We start from the raw sequence: 16426 nt of genomic DNA, 5'->3' as shown, positions 1-16426 counted from the left end.
TCTCAAAAAATTAATGGATGATAACTCAATATGCTGGTCGTTACATTTTGAAACGAATTAAAATATGGTGTTGACATATGACGTCATTATTTCTGCCTTGTGCTTTTCGGACACTGTGGTTACTTATCAACTAATTGCAGCTTCTAATCCAGAACGAGATTTTATTCCGAACATCCTGTTCTATTTTCAACAGATATTTCAAATTTAAAACTCAACATACAAAAACTTTTTTATTCTTACTACTTTAATTTTGTGATTAAGAGAATTGTTTTAAGCAACTTCACACTCATCACTCCTCAACTTATGATAAATGAAAAATTCTCCAAAACTTAGTATTTCTTTGGTCAATTCGTTTGATAATATCATAGTTTAACAGTTTTTGTTATAACCCAAGTTACATCTAGATATATCCGGACCATTTTAAAATTAAAACGTCAAAATATTATATTTTATAAACACCTATTCAGCATCAATTTTAATATAAATAGAAGTTGTTGGGAAGTATCATTTTAACAAATTATGTTAATTCCATCGTTGAAATCATCCTGTCCGATAGCCAAACATCCATTAGATCTTTAAGCTCCAATATCATAAAATACAAATTCGTTTGGGATTACCTAGAAAAATTAAACGAGCTAGGCAAGAATAATGAAGTTACCCTACAATACATTTCGGAAAACACCGGAGAGAAATGAAATAGCTGATAGATTCGTCAAAGTCCTGAACCATTTTGTGACATCAGTTTCAGAGCAATAGAAAAACCAATAATTGGGACAACCTACAGGAGCTGAGACAGATAACAATTCTCCTGGGAAACTAGAACCAGAGAAGATCTGCTGAATGTATGAACCTAAGTAAGAACAATCTACGAATACTAACAGGAGTCCTATCGGGGCACTGTCGCATAAATAGATACCTGAAGACGTTGCACATACCAGATAATGTTTGTTGCACAGAGGACGAAATCTCTACCCACATTCTCTCAAAGTGGAACTCCAGAGCACTACACCTGGGAACATATGAAATAAATGATGATGTCTACAGGCTATAGCCATTCCACATTCCGGATATTTTTAAAAAGAGTAGGATTAACAGATCCGCTGTGAACACTTGATTCCCCAGTATCGTAGCAAGAAAGGGAGACACAATAGATCCTTTAGGGTCGCAGTGTATATGTCACCCCAAAATCTATATACATACTTACCATAGTAGTTAAAATTTGTAATAAAAAAAAATAAAAAGGGTAGAAAATTTTATATATTTATATATTTTCATTGATACAATTGTAAAATGGGACAAAAATGTGGAAAGTGGGTATAATAAAGAAAACAAAATATTTTATTTTTATATTCTCCAAATTAGTTACTAAACCTAATGCATACAAAAGCATTATTAACAATGTATTATACGTTACTCAACAGTATAGTTAGCTATGGGATATTTGCAAGGGGAAGTGTTTATAAAAATAATATAGAATCTCTAAAAAACTTACAAAATATAATACTTAAAATAATTCATAGAAATACATGTGAAACAGAAAACCTTCCTCTAAATATAGAAAAGTATTTTCTTTAGAATCATTAATGTATCATTATAATGAATTGCTGAATGAATATAAAGAAAAATCTATAAACACAAAGAATAAAAGCTTACTATTACCAAAAATGGCAAAAAAGGTTAGTGAAAAAAATAGTCATATCTTAGCCATAATGCTCCATAATTCACTGCAACGATTAACAATCAAGAAAAGATAGAGAATTGTATTAAAACTAATATATAACAAATAGATACAAAATTTTCTTTATTTCATAAAAAGTTATGTTTTGAGAATTGGAGATATATACATATGCCGTTATAACAATGAAATAAATTTATTTTATTAATTAGCGCTTACCCTACTATTAGGATGGGTGGGTCAAATGATGTGATGAATAGAATCATTGTTTAAAGAATAGGATGGTAGAACAGTGACAATGTTGTTAGTTACTTTTACGCTCGTTCTACATAAAAATGACCCGTAGCTTAGTGCCATCTAAAATAAACAGCACTATTACCAACAACGAATTTTTTTTGGAAAGATCCCAACTAAATGTGAAGTTTTCTTTACCTTCGAAATTCGAGCAGACAGTACATTGCTGCCGATTTTACTTTTTGTAGTGACACAAATTACCTATTCGATAGGAATCTTTACAATAGATAGATAGGGCGTATTTTGAAATATCATGTTTCTAATAATGTTATAGCATGTATTAATCTCGAACCGAAAATAAACTTAATCTCAGTACTAATTTTATCTGTCACCAATTTCAATGTATAAAAAAAGATTTTTGTAATGAGTTCGTGTATCACTAACAAATGAAACAAATAATTTTTCATTAATCTGTTAATCACTTAAATTTGGGATAGAAAGAAGAATCCTTGCACAAAGGTATATAAAATATATATACTCTCCCATGGTGACGGAAATAATATGAATTTGCGATTTCAGAATCTCGGTCATGAATGTATTTTTGAAACATTCATATTTTGATGATATTTTGAAGAGGCGAAAAAATAAGTCCTGGCTATTTTGTATTTTTTTTTTAACTTTCAGTTGATTTATATGATTTATCCATTTTCCCGTTTCTTCCTGGGAAACGAGATGAAATATACTAAATGTATCATAATACAATATCGTACTAATAATTCAATTAATGAGATTGTAGAATTCTTTCATTGTGCAATATGTCCTGTCTTGAAGAAATGCCGTCGTCGATATTCGGATTTTACTAAGTCTATTTGTTGCTTATAATTCTGAAGATACCTAGATGATAATTTTTTAGTATGAAGATTCTAACAGGGCAGAGGTCGGTTGGGCAATAAACATCTTATGGCATTACCTAATGCTTGGACTTTCAGTTAAATTGTAAACAGACGCATTTCAATATAAATAGAGTAGGATGAGTTAAAATTTTGTATTTTCAATACAATGTGAATTTATGAAGTACATTATAAATAAATTGAAATAAATGAATGTAAATAAAAAAAATGTTAGATTTTGGCATAAGCGTCATGAATCACGGATTTTTGCTCTGAGGTAATTGCATCCTTCATATTAAATAACTAAATAAAACACTCAAAGTTTTAGTAAATGAATGTATTAAGAAAATATCGAACAGAAATATTAAATAAAGTAACAATAATAACTACACTTTTTATGAAATTGTTGATATAAAATTATAATAATTATAGACTGAGCGTTTGAAAAAATTATCGGAAACTACAAGTAGTACGGTCCTGTATATATTCCTTGTGCATTTTACAGCTACAACATTGTAAGTGGGAAATTCGAATGGCCAACAAATTGAGTGAATTTATTGTAATTTTAAAACTTTTTCAAATGCTCAAAATGTTTGTTAAAAAGTATGATAGTGTTGCTTCAGAACACTATTCACATTCTAATATTTTTGTTTTCTGGAAATTGTTTTTTTTATAACCAGTACCCAACCCATTTGGACTATGTTTTATCAAGAAAATATATACAAAGTAGGTCTTAATTTTGACCACACAAAGAATCTCCGTCAGGAAGACTGTAAAACCCCAAAAATGTAGTACATGTAGAATCTACTCGCGATGACCTTTAGATATTCTTGGGTCAAGCAATCACTTTTACTATTGAAGCACCTACTATAAATAATTGAAAAGAAGAAGTGATTATTTGTTATATGAATACATTTTAGTAAGTAGTTCGCTAAATATACAGTAAGCTGTAGCATTTATACATCTAGCGCCTCTTATAATTTGAATATATTAACTAAGAGAGTAGTGATGTAATAATATCCACTTACCTTAAAAATGAAATATATATCAAAGTTCAAAGATTCTCAAATAAAAAAATAATCCAAATGCACAACCAACGAAACTCAACAATAACACAACACGAACACAATACAATAATGAACTCAAATTGCAACTTTGCTATAGGCACCCAAAATAAGAAACTTTACAACACAGCTTAAGGGTTGAATATAATATTCTAAATAATTTTGGCGCCATCTGTTATCGGGGTAATTCGGTAACCAAAGCTAAGAAAACACGTAATTCAAGCTACGACTACAGAAAGAAAAGTCGTGCTGTGAACGCCAACTCTCCACTACCATCTATTGGTGGCCTCCACCTCGTTAAATGATATCCTCATAAGGTTAACCTACTATCCTATTCTTTATACAATAATAGTATTGAATACAAAAGTAGTTAGATGCACTACATATAAGGTAAGAGCACTAGAGCCAGACAGTGTACCTATAGCCGACACTTTCTAATTTAATCCTCAAAATTAGGAAAATTATCATTGTCTCCATCTATCTGTTAATAGGTAAATTAGGAATAGGATCCCCTTCATGTGTTTACCACTTTAAAAAACTGATTTTTCGCCATTTAGTAGAGTAAACAAGATATATTTGGGTTAACGTCAGATAAATCATGATACAATATTTCTGTGAATTTTGATACAGTAAGAACTCTTAAAATTCAAATTGAAAGTATATACTTGATATTTCTAGTTTTCTGTGACTTTAAGGTAATAACCTTTAAACTATGGGGCTTGAAATCAAAGTTACTTTGTTTTTAATTTTAATAAGGGATATGTCGACGTTGGGTGCAAATATTTTTGATTCGTATTAGTGGTTGACATGTTAGATCGATTACAGCTGCAATAAAGAATATGTTGTATTACAAAGTAGACAAAAATAAGAACAGTTTTATTTAATTTCACATGTCTAACATTGACATAGAACAAAGAGCAGATGTCTTTAATTTTGTCTGCATGCGAAAATGGTATACCTCTAGTAACTGCTACAAAAAATCTAATGTACTAGGACCTACCCTTTGGGAAAAATTTGATGGAAAATATCCTAAGTGGAAAAAAAGGGACCATTCCCAAGTTTGTCCCCAGAAAAAGAAAATATTGTTAAATGGATTAAATTCAGGGGAAGTTTGTAATAACAAAGATTAATTAATTATTTAATCCAAATGTAACCCAGCATATTGGCCAAACTAAAAGTTTTTAAAAAATAATTTTCACTCAAGTACCTAGGTAAAATCTGTATTTGTCAGATACAGGTAATGATGATTTTTTGTATCTTTTATTTAAATTATTAGAATTAAACTATTTTGTTTTACAACATTTTATTTATTTCAAATTTGTTATTAGTTTAGCAGTATTCAACAGACTGTTTGCATCTGGTACCTAGTGATATCTGACTTTGGTCATGCCTTGTTTAGTATAGGACCCTTCGCACTTTTAAATAAAAAAATACATATCGAAAGAAATAAAAATCTTCAGAACCTCTAATTATGTCAGTTTACTTAGTACTATTTACTTAACAGCCCTGCACTAAAAATGAAAAATATTCTTTTTTATTGGAAATTGTTTTTTAAAGAAATATCCTCACTACAGTGCCTGCCACTATTGCTCAGGCGTTAAATTGCCTATGAAAAATTACAATGTCATTGAATGGTTTAAAATAAATAAATAAAAAAATAAATATGTGAATTAAGGAATATTATTAACTACCCAAAAGTTATCTCTGCATTGCACATACTTGCTCCTTCACTTCTTCCAGTTGACGAGTCGATTTTTTTATAGAATCATATTGATAATTTGCATGTGTGCAAAGAGCTTGAAGTTTTTTAAGATTGTTTTCACTATTTTCCATCGCTTGTTCTGCTACGGCAAAATTTCGAGATGAATGCATAAGAATCTAAAAGTATTATGTTACTATATTAAGAGAAAAATTAATTTTCTATTTAGTTTTAGTCGTATTTACCTCTGTACTTTTAGACCCTCTAGTTATCTGTCTGGCCAAGGAAGATATATTGTTCACGTTTACTTGTACCCGATCAGCAAGTCGCATTTTCGAATCAGCAAATAATGATCTAGCACTAGTACTACTGGCTGACGCCATAGTAATAGTTTTATATAATTTGTTATTGTATTTTATAAATACTTAAGAAGCATACAATACTTATTTCAACCAAAAACAAAAACAAACTACACTAAAGGTATAGTTATTCTTCTTTTCCACGAAATTGAATAGCTGAATTATCAATACGATGCCAACCAGGATTTAGAGGTGGCCACGATTAGTAAACGGCACAAATGACGGTTTTTTAATCGATAGTAGTGTAGTGATGGAAATATAAGGAGACTAAATACTCATACTTATTCAATTTCTTATATCTGGAGTAGATATGATAAAAAACTAGTTGATTCTGTATGCTTAAATAAGAAATTGAAAACAGAAGAAGATAATACCCTTGTATTACATTAACATATGTATAAATATTTATACTGTAGTTTATACTTAAATGTCTTATTAATTTGTTTCTCTTTCAACATTTAATTCATGATCAATTTTGTAAGTGTATCAAAGATATAGTTAGAATGGATCCAGCATTATTAAGAGAACGAGAATTGTTTAAGAAAAAAGCACTAAGTACCCCCACGTAAGTAATATCCCATTTTAGTAATAAACTTTACTCTCCACAAATTGATTATAGTGTAGAAAAGAAAAAGACTGAATCAAAACCCGAACCTTCAAAAGATGAAAAGAAAAAATCTAAACCAACAAACAGCACAACCAGCGCCCCTAAACTCGATATTAATACGTAAGTGATTCATTTTTTAATCATAATAACTTTTGTACATTCACTATTATTGATAAATATTTGATTATAGATATAAAACCTCTACAGGAAGCTCACAATATCGCTTTGGAGTTTTAGCAAAAATTGTGAAACATATGAAAACAAGGCATCAAGAAGGGGAAACTTATCCTTTAACTTTAGAAGAAATTTTAGATGAAACTAATCAACTTGATGTCGGAAATAAAGTTAAACAGGTAATATTAGTTTAAAGAGATCTATAACATTTATTTTGTTAGTTTACACAAATCTCTGGATGTTATAGTAGCCAACAAAATAGTTAACAGTTATGTGGATATATTTGTAAATATAGTAGGTTCGTTCCAACCCAACAAAGTTTTTTCCTTAGTACAGTGATGATTCTGCACAATAGAGATTATGTGTTCAACAGAGGTTTGTTCCAACCCATCAATGAATTTTGCTTGGTACAGTGATGATTCTGCACAATAGAGATTATGTATTCAACAGAGGTTTGTTCCAACCCATTAATGAATTGTGCTTGGTACAGTGACGACTCTGCACAATAGGGATTCCAACAGGGCAATTACCATGTTCCAAAATTACACAAAAATATCATTTAAACAATTCAAAAAATAGTCCTGATTAGTAGGTTATAACAAACATACTTTCTATTCAAAATTTTGTGAAGAGAGATATTTTCAAAACTATTGATGGTAAACAGTGCCTTTTAGGTATATATTTGAACATTTACCATTATGAACAATTAATAAAGGAAATGAAAATATAATTTTCTTTGAATAATGGTCATTTATGATATGAGCTTTTTTGCCAGGTAAAAGAAGCGGGCCAAGCATGTTTTTAAGAATGTGGACATGTTTATTTTAGTCTTGATAAAAATATAATCTGATGTTGACAGTTTGCAATTTGAATCAATAAATAATCTTCCATATAAATATCTGTTTTACCTGCTAAAAATGTTTTGTTACAATCCAATTTACATGAAATCTAAACAGGACCCTATCAATTCAATGTAGGTAGGAACAACTTTTTATTTCAGCAACAAATACCAGGAGATTAAAAATTTGTAATATATCACCCAAAATATATTGGCTACCAAAATACATAATCCTGATATGGGTGTGGAAAATTACATTACTTTTGTGCCAGAAATATCTAAGTCTAATATCCAATTTTTATGAAGAACTTTGATTCTCAATCTAAGTTGAGAATAGTTCATTTTCTCCATGTCACACTATATAATCTCAACAATAACATAATACGCTACTCTTAGTGTCAAAGATGGTGAAGAGGTTGGACAATAATAAAAGTTTGATAACTTAAACTTACTATGTACTAACTAAATACATACAATACATAAAATTAAACAAAGTCGTGCGTGCCGAATCTGTAGGTACAGCGTAGCTTGGATGAAATCTAGGCATTCAAAATCTGCTCTCTTTGCTATCCAGAGAAAAAATGAACATACAGCTCCATCCAACGTCTTGTCTGGATTCTTGTACCAAAGGGGTTGTCAAGAAACAATGTAGAAGTAGAGGAATGTAGTGTGTTGGTTTTCCTAAAACTTGTACGACGTACGAGTATATTGAAGAAGATTAAGTTAATTGCATGCTATTGGGATATTAAGAAGGTTATGAGAGAAAGATAACTTGGAATTTCCAAAAGAAGACTCCTTAGAATTCCCCGGGCTGAAGGAATATGGATTATTGTTTTATTGAGGAAGTTGTTTGGGGGAAAGGTCAAAGGAAAAATGTCGTGAATGAAAATGTAACTGTATCAGGAATTTTTAAATATGAGGGAATAAGGTTTTATAGGTTATGTATCAATAATATGGTCATATGTAAAAAGTCCTACAATATTATGTTTTTTTGTTATTCTGATGTAAATCTCGGTGTACTCATTTGAGTACACTGGGCACACGACTATACCGGGCAATTTTTCCAGGAACATTCTATAATGGACATCAACGGAATTGCAACTAGCTCTTTTTATGGTAAAAGATTCCAAACCTTAGCTTCTGCAGTTGATGCTGTTGAACAAGCAAATAATGCTAATTTGGAAGTTGATGTCGTTATAATTACGCCAGAAGTGGATTATCAAACTGACGAGGAAGAATTTGATGAAGACAATTTATTAGCTGCAGATCTGCCAGTAGATATTCCAGGTGAGGTAGAAATTGATCTCGATGGGTCTGATTTAGAAGACGAAGATGGCCTGCCACTGACGGAACTTCAAAATGTGCAACCAACTAATTCAACCGAAAATTTGGATAGTTTGCCACTGTTAGAGAGATGGCATCTTCTAAAGGGGAATCCTAATTGGACGCAAGTACCTATAGTATTAGAGATAAACAACACAGATGGAGCCGAAGTTCGGTTGTACAGATTTTCGAAAAACTATTTGATGACGAAGTGGTCCAACATATTGTCGACGAAACCAACATTTATGCGGCATCTAAGAACAATCATAATTTTGTAACAACCAAAGAAGAGTTAAAAATTTTCGTTGGTGTTCTTCTCTTTTCTGGGTATCATAAATTACTTCGTGAGCGCCTTTATTGGAATCTTGATGAGGATGTTGAAGTTCCATTTATTTCAAATGCAATTAGTGGAAACAGATTTACAGAAATAAAAAAAACATTTACATTATGCAGATAACAGAACACTGGATACTGAGGACAAAATGTACAAAATTCGGCCACTTATGAACATTCTCAACTCAAAGTTTCAACAATGGGGAATTTTTCATAAATTCTTGTCTATAGACGAAGCAATGGTTAAATGTTATGGGCATCACTCTTGCGAAGCAATTTATAAGAGGTAAATCTGTTCGTTTCGGTTACAAGGACTGGATGTTGTGTAGCTCGGATGGATTTTGTTATTCATTCCACCTATTGTGGAGCTAAACCATCATCTGTTCAAGCACCAACTAAAATTAGAACCTCGCTTCCACTAGGTTCACGAGTGGTCCTTGATTTTGAGAAAATAATTGATGCCCCAAGTGATCATGTCCTATTTTTTGACAATTATTTTGCAAGCCATGATCTTTTAAATGCACTTAGAAATTTTCAAAAACTACAACCACCGCATGGGCGGTGTTGATCTGTTGGACCAAGGAGTCAATAATTACAGAATTCACATCCACGGTAAAAAATGGTGGTGAGTAATGACAAAACGGATCTTTTGCAATATGTTAGAAGTATTACTCGTCGCTACATATGATCATATAATAAGGCTATACAAAGAAGATCTGCATCTAATAGACCTTCTGGTTCATTACCAAGAAGTGTTTTGGATGATCCGATTGGGCATTTCCCTAAAAAAATTGAGAACCAGCTCAGATGTCGTCAATGTCATATGAGGGCTAGATGTATATGTGAAAAATGTAATGTGACTCTGTGCATTGAACGAAAGTGTTTCAAAATATTTCATTCTTAGTTCTTGTTTTACAGTGTTATGATAATTGACATATAAAATAATAAATATAAAGTTAAACATTTTTGGTAATACTTATTATGCCATTGTACTCATTTGGGTACAATTTTTTTTTTGGAAGCATAAATAAAAAAAAATAATTTTATTGTAAGTACAAGTTTGAGGAGAACATTTTTAGGTAAATAAAACCTAATTTAATATTTGTTTCCTGCTAAGGAACTGGTGGGTACTAATGGTGTTGAAGAACAGTAATTACTTGTGAACTTGGAAATTTTTGAAAATGTATTTGACAGCTTTGGTTTTTTTTGTATCATCAAAGTTACTTTAGATATAGGTTAATTGCAAATTTCTCTTTTCCAATAAGAGAAAAATTTCTATATGTAATTTCTTTATGATAGTAGTGCATTTATTCTGTTACAGTGGTTACAAACTGAAGCTCTCGTTGACAATGTTAAAATAGAAGCAACACCCGATGGTAAATTTGCGTTTAAATCATTATATAAGTTGAAAGATAGAAAAAGTTTATTAAAATTATTGAAGCAACAAGATCTGAAAGGTCTGGGGGGTATATTACAAGAAGATGTCCAAGAATCGTTACCGCATAGCGAGAAAGCATTAAAGGTAAAATACTTATCTTAGTGAAATATATAGAAAGTGCGGAAATTAAGTGACGAAACTCACACCATAGCTTGCGACTTGGAGGAGCGAACTTCATCCAGTCAATGGTTTGTAAACCAATATTTTGAAATTCGTTCTAAAAAGGAGTAACATTAATTTCAAGCAACAGTGTCATATTTGTGCACATTGCAACAGAAATTTTTGCAAAACTACAGCAGGTCATGGAAAAACTGTTTTATCAAGATTCTAGGTGCTTTAGTGGTTAAAGGTTTTTTCAGATGAACTGGAAAGTGGAATGTCTTTCAACATTACTATGGATCCTCAACTGACGCGAGACCTCTAGATCCTCAACCACATTACTCACCTGACGAGAGACCTCTTGAGTTTTTTCTTCACTAAATTGATATTTTGGGATGTTACAAAACATTTAAATAGTTCTAACCAATCAGCTGAACGATATACCAGTGTCCGAGTTACATCACTGCTATGTAGAGCAGGAGAACTATCTCCGATGTAGCTTCTTATCAATCTAATCACTTAATTTCCACACCTTGAACACCTTTATTTACATTTTCTTTTAGATATTGCAAAACCAAAACGAAGTAATTTTCATTACTAGACCAATGGACAAAAGAAAAGTTTTGTTTTATAATGATAGAACTGCATCACTTCCTATTGACGAAGAGTTTCAGAAGTTATGGAGATCCGTCGCAGTTGATGCTATGGATGATGCTAAAATTGAAGAATATTTAGATAAACAAGGTAAGAAACAATTGCTTCATTTGTTTGTTTGAATTTCAGTTTTTATTAGAAAATTGTAGAAATTAAAATTTTATTTATGTTTTGGTTATGTCTCAAAAGTATTCTACAAAATTTATTGGCAATCTTAAATAATTAGAGAAGATGTTGGAAGATGGAATTGAATATCTTAGTAATTAATACAAATTAAACATGGACTACAACCCTATCTACACCATTTCATATAATAACAGGATAGTTATGGAGAATACATTACGGTTATTTTGCCAATTTTATTTTCAACTTTCAATTATTCAAAGAAATTATTTTTAAACATTCAATGGATATGAATAATTTCAATTTCAAACGAGTCTTTCAGATATTTATCCAATTAATTTGATCAAAAATTTACTTTTTATTGTAATTTAATTAATTATTGGCTCGTCTGAGTTTAATATGATTAAAACTTACTTTTCTTGGTTTATTGAATAAAAAATTAGCGTTACTGTGTTTAATTAGGTTAAAACTTGGCTTTTCTCAATTAAATTTATCCAGAAATAAGTTGACAAGAGTTAGATTAGAATTGTTACTTAATTTATAAGTGTTTTCCAAATATATATATTAGATATAAAATTTATAAAATATATTTTATAGATTCTATGGAGCGTTATATTAATAATAAATGATTAGATAACAGGAAAAAACTTTTAAAACGCATTAATACTATAGTTATTTAGTTTTTAATTATTTTAGTTTGCAAGTTTACAGCCAGTCCAGCAAACAGCTGTAATTACCTCTGTGGGATGCATATCATGCCAAATATATGTTTTTGTATATTTGGTTGTTAACGGCGTATGTAAACTGATGAAATAAATAAATAAAAATTTTCTAAAATAAAAAAAAGGTTTTCGAACTACAGGTCATAAAACAAAGTTAATCGATAATACAAACCAAAAATATATTAAGTTTAGGTAGTAAGTAGTCAGCTCTCTCCGATCCTTAACATTGTAAGGACATACCTCTAATAGAAATAAAATAATCTTCAAATTGATAACGTATTTAGTTTTTTCTTTATAAATACAATCTCTGTATTTTTTATTTTATTAAACCTTCTCTTAAATTAAGTTGGAATTTCTGGAACCGTTGGTAATATTCATACTAAACACACTGTTTACACCACCACTAAACCAACACACAATTACACTGTCTGATAGGCGTTTCGATAACTTAAGTTATCATCTTCAGAGACTGGAGGTGAACTTTTAAGACGATAAGTTAGTTATCGAAATGCGTGTCAGACAGTGTAATTATGTGTCGGTATAGTGGTAGTGTAAACAGTGTGTTCAGTCTGCTCTTAAATGTACAGTCAAGGGAAATGATTGTTTATAGCAATTTAACAACATTTTCAAATAGATCGTGTTACTATTTTCATATAGTATTAATACTTCATAATGGATTTTGTTGTTATAAATCTATAATACTACAATAAGGATGATTAAACTGCTAAACTTCCATTTTCCTCGATTGTACTTTGTCCATTTATTCGTTTACTTTTTGATAGGTTGAAAACAAAAGTTTCATTCTAAGGTAGCTGTTAAAAAGATGATAAACGAATGGACCAAGTACAGCAGATGTCTTATCTGCCTCCAATTCTTGTTCCAACTCCGACAACTCAAATTTAAAAACTCCATCTTCAACTTAAGTTGCTATATAACTACTTCCGTTACATCCTTGAAATAAACGATAATGAATAAAATTTGAATTTTTTATTAATATTCTTACTATTCATTTCATAAATTACTGAATTTGTTCAAGGTATTCGTTCAATGCAAGATCATGGACCCAAAAAACCGGTAGCACCTAAAAGGAAGAAACCTGGTACAAAGAAGAAAGTATTCAAGAAACCACGTGATAACGAACATTTAGCTGATGTTTTGGAAACTTATGAAAATGATACATTAACACAAAAAAATACAGTTTAGTCACTAGGAAACTATTTTTCGCCTTTATTTATAGTTCTATTAATAGGAAAAATATTGTGAAATATTAATTGGATAATATGTATACTTAGATATGAAACAATATGTAATTTATTTTACTTTTCTGTTGGTAAATGTATATTGCTCCCCTGACCATTGTACTTCACTTATTTACATAATCATATACCATCGATAGTTGGAAATTTACTGTAATTTTTTTTCTTTAAAAACAGTCGAGTAAGGTTCAAATGTCACCTGCTATGCTTTGATCCTGGAAACCTCAAAAATGAATTTCAATTGGGCGACAAAATTTCATATAAGGACACAGATTTTTCCAGACAATAAATCAACATCTCAAGGATGACAAGTTGGAAACTACAGGCTTATGGCCTTAAATACGTTGAAGAAGAAGAAGAAGAAGAACCATTCCGATATACTTTTTATAACGTCACATATTCTTTCAAATGTATGATTTAGCGTGCTTGCAACGTTACTAAAGTTAGTGTGATTACAGATTTTTCAGGACAACATTTCTTCTTAGATTCTAACACTTTCAAAGTTGGAGTTTCTGAAACCGTTATTGTTATTATATTATACTGAATACACTGTTTACAACAACACTCACAATTACACAGTCTGACACGCGTTTCGATAACTAAGGTATCATCTTTAGAAACTGTTTAACTTAAACTGTGATTAATCGAAAGTAATATAACTTTATTCATACCGAGAATTTTTTTATTTGTTTTAATAAAAAAGGATTCCTTTTGTTTGTCTTAAGTTTATTTTATACAAAAGTTTAGGTTTTTTATTTGTCGATTATGGCAGTACTAAGTCTGCCGGGTCAGCTAGTAATATATTGAAAACAAGAGTTAACCTAAAAAACTGTGGGTAATAACTTCCTACGATCAAAAAAAGTTGAAGACTCTTCTTTGTATAGAAGCGTACAAGTATATAATACAATGCCCAAACACCCACTTGAAGGTAATCAATAGACAGTGGAAATATGTAAAAGACAGAGTATGAAAATGTGCTATATTTTTGTTAATAATAATTAATTAGTTTTTGTCAAGTCCTCAATCTCAATTTTTTTTGTAATAAATCAATATGGCGTAGAACCTTTTGTTCGGAGTCTCTAATCCGAAAAAGACACAGCCAGCGTGCGCTGCTACTTGATTCATGTAGTTAAGAATTTCTCTGGAGACATCGGCGGATTGTCGATGACATTACAATGATGACAATATTTGTATATGTTACAGACTGTTTATGAAAAATAGACCATATATAAAAGGACTAGACCGTCTAGAAAAGGACTGAGGATATTAGTTTATATGTGTAAGAAGTTTGTCTTTTAATAAACTGCCGGTCCGTTTGTAAAAGGTCTAATCTATTTATATACGGCCCAGCTGAACCTACGCTATATGTATATTTCTTAGATATTTAAACACAATTTTTTTATTTATTTATTATAGAAATGAGTTATACATAAAAATAGTACCTAACCTAACCTAAATAAATAACTTTTGAAAGCATTCAGAACGTACTTGTTGCTCGAAAGAGGATACTTTACATTAAATTACTAATTAAATCTTCAAAATATCATTAAACATTTTTTTATTTTATAAATAATGAAAACAACCTACAATTCTTTACGAAAAACATCAAATTATTCATGTATTTATCGTATGTTAAGTTATATTCATCACAGAGTGATGAAAGTTTTCAAAAATGGCTCATTTTACTATAAAAATCTTTCTTATCCAATATAATTTTGGAGTACCAGAGTAGATAAAATAAAAAATCTTTTGTTTATTGAATTACAAGATTCATATTGAATTTGAAGTGATAAAATATTCATTTGCAACGAAGTATTGAACGCCATCTGTTCAATAAAGCGAGTTTTGATCTAACGTTTGATTATAACTATAAATATCGAGATCTCGAAAACGAAGCGAGATATCAAAAAATTTCATTCTTCAGTTTCGATTTATTTTTGCCTAATCGCGACGCCACGGAAATCGTACTCCCCCCAAGTCCCGAAACATACCTTAGTTTAGCAAACAATCTCTCAACATATAAATATAATGAAAATTTCACATAGACGACAAAATTTCTACAAGATAACTTATTGGAAAACATTAAAAAACACCTAAACTTTTTACCACGAGCCTCCACTCTATTCGAGGGTTGCTACTTAAGTTCTAAAATTGTTGAATAAGAAAAAATATTCACAATTAGATATGGCTTCACTGTTTTTCGAAATATTCTTCATTAAGATCAAAACACTTTTGCATACGAGTTAAATTTTGAAAGTAAAAATTTAAAGACTATTCTTTTCTAAAAACAAATAAAAAGAAAACAAGAATGCTGAAAATGTTCTCAAACACATGAACGCAAATAATGTAGGGACTGTCCTGTCAGCACTTACACTATAATATTATTTTATAATTATGTCATCGTTTCCATATAACTTGCATTTGAACCAAATGTTGAAGCATTATTTCCATTCCTATTGAGGTACCTCCAAAACATGTGATTTGAAGACTTCAACCGCTTTTTCAGGTTCTGCGGTAATAAGAAGAAATCATTGCATACCAAACAATGATCATACGGCAGATGGTCATATCAATTTGATTTGATTTTGATTATTCGAAAAAGTTTTCATTTGAACTGATGTGTGAGAGCTCGCATTGTCTTGGTGAAGAATGATTCGTCTTCTGCTATTAGTTTCCAAATAAATGCTGGTGTACCATTCAGAATTGACCGTTCTACGTTGCTCTTATAGAACTGTGGTGATATGTCCAGTTATTCCTAAAAAACAAGAGGCCACTTGCTTCGAAGTGCTTCGTGCGCAAACAACAAGACCCATCCAGTGGATTGTTGTTTAGTTTTGAGTTCATATGCATAAGAGTCATTCAGCATTTCTTTGTATCGGCAAGAGCTTTTTTGGAGCGAATATCAAATTACGCGGTATCCATTGCGAACAAATCTTGA

At 30.6% G+C, this 16426-nt stretch overlaps 2 protein-coding genes across 2 annotated transcripts; one reads left to right on the top strand and one right to left on the bottom strand.

The window, feature by feature from the left end:
* Positions 1–1332: 1332 nt before the first annotated feature.
* On the bottom strand, positions 1333–6083 carry LOC130453260 (uncharacterized). The gene is made up of 2 exons (XM_056792897.1): positions 5808–6083; positions 1333–5741 (listed from the first exon to the last, which is right to left on the bottom strand). The coding sequence occupies exons 1-2, from the start codon at positions 5943–5945 to the stop codon at positions 5562–5564; spliced, it is 318 nt and encodes a 105-aa protein (XP_056648875.1). The 5' UTR covers positions 5946–6083; the 3' UTR covers positions 1333–5561.
* A 63-nt stretch (positions 6084–6146) lies between these two features.
* LOC130453259 (general transcription factor IIE subunit 2) lies at positions 6147–13551 on the top strand. Its single transcript, XM_056792895.1, has 6 exons — positions 6147–6486; positions 6541–6648; positions 6719–6881; positions 10518–10718; positions 11297–11477; positions 13269–13551. The coding sequence occupies exons 1-6, from the start codon at positions 6425–6427 to the stop codon at positions 13433–13435; spliced, it is 882 nt and encodes a 293-aa protein (XP_056648873.1). The 5' UTR covers positions 6147–6424; the 3' UTR covers positions 13436–13551.
* Positions 13552–16426: the final 2875 nt, after the last annotated feature.

The sequence above is a fragment of the Diorhabda sublineata genome, chromosome 2 (assembly GCF_026230105.1).
Source record: "Diorhabda sublineata isolate icDioSubl1.1 chromosome 2, icDioSubl1.1, whole genome shotgun sequence".
NCBI lineage: Eukaryota > Metazoa > Arthropoda > Insecta > Coleoptera > Chrysomelidae > Diorhabda > Diorhabda sublineata.
Note: the sequence above shows the minus strand (reverse complement) of the source record. Positions and strands in the feature narration are given on the sequence as shown.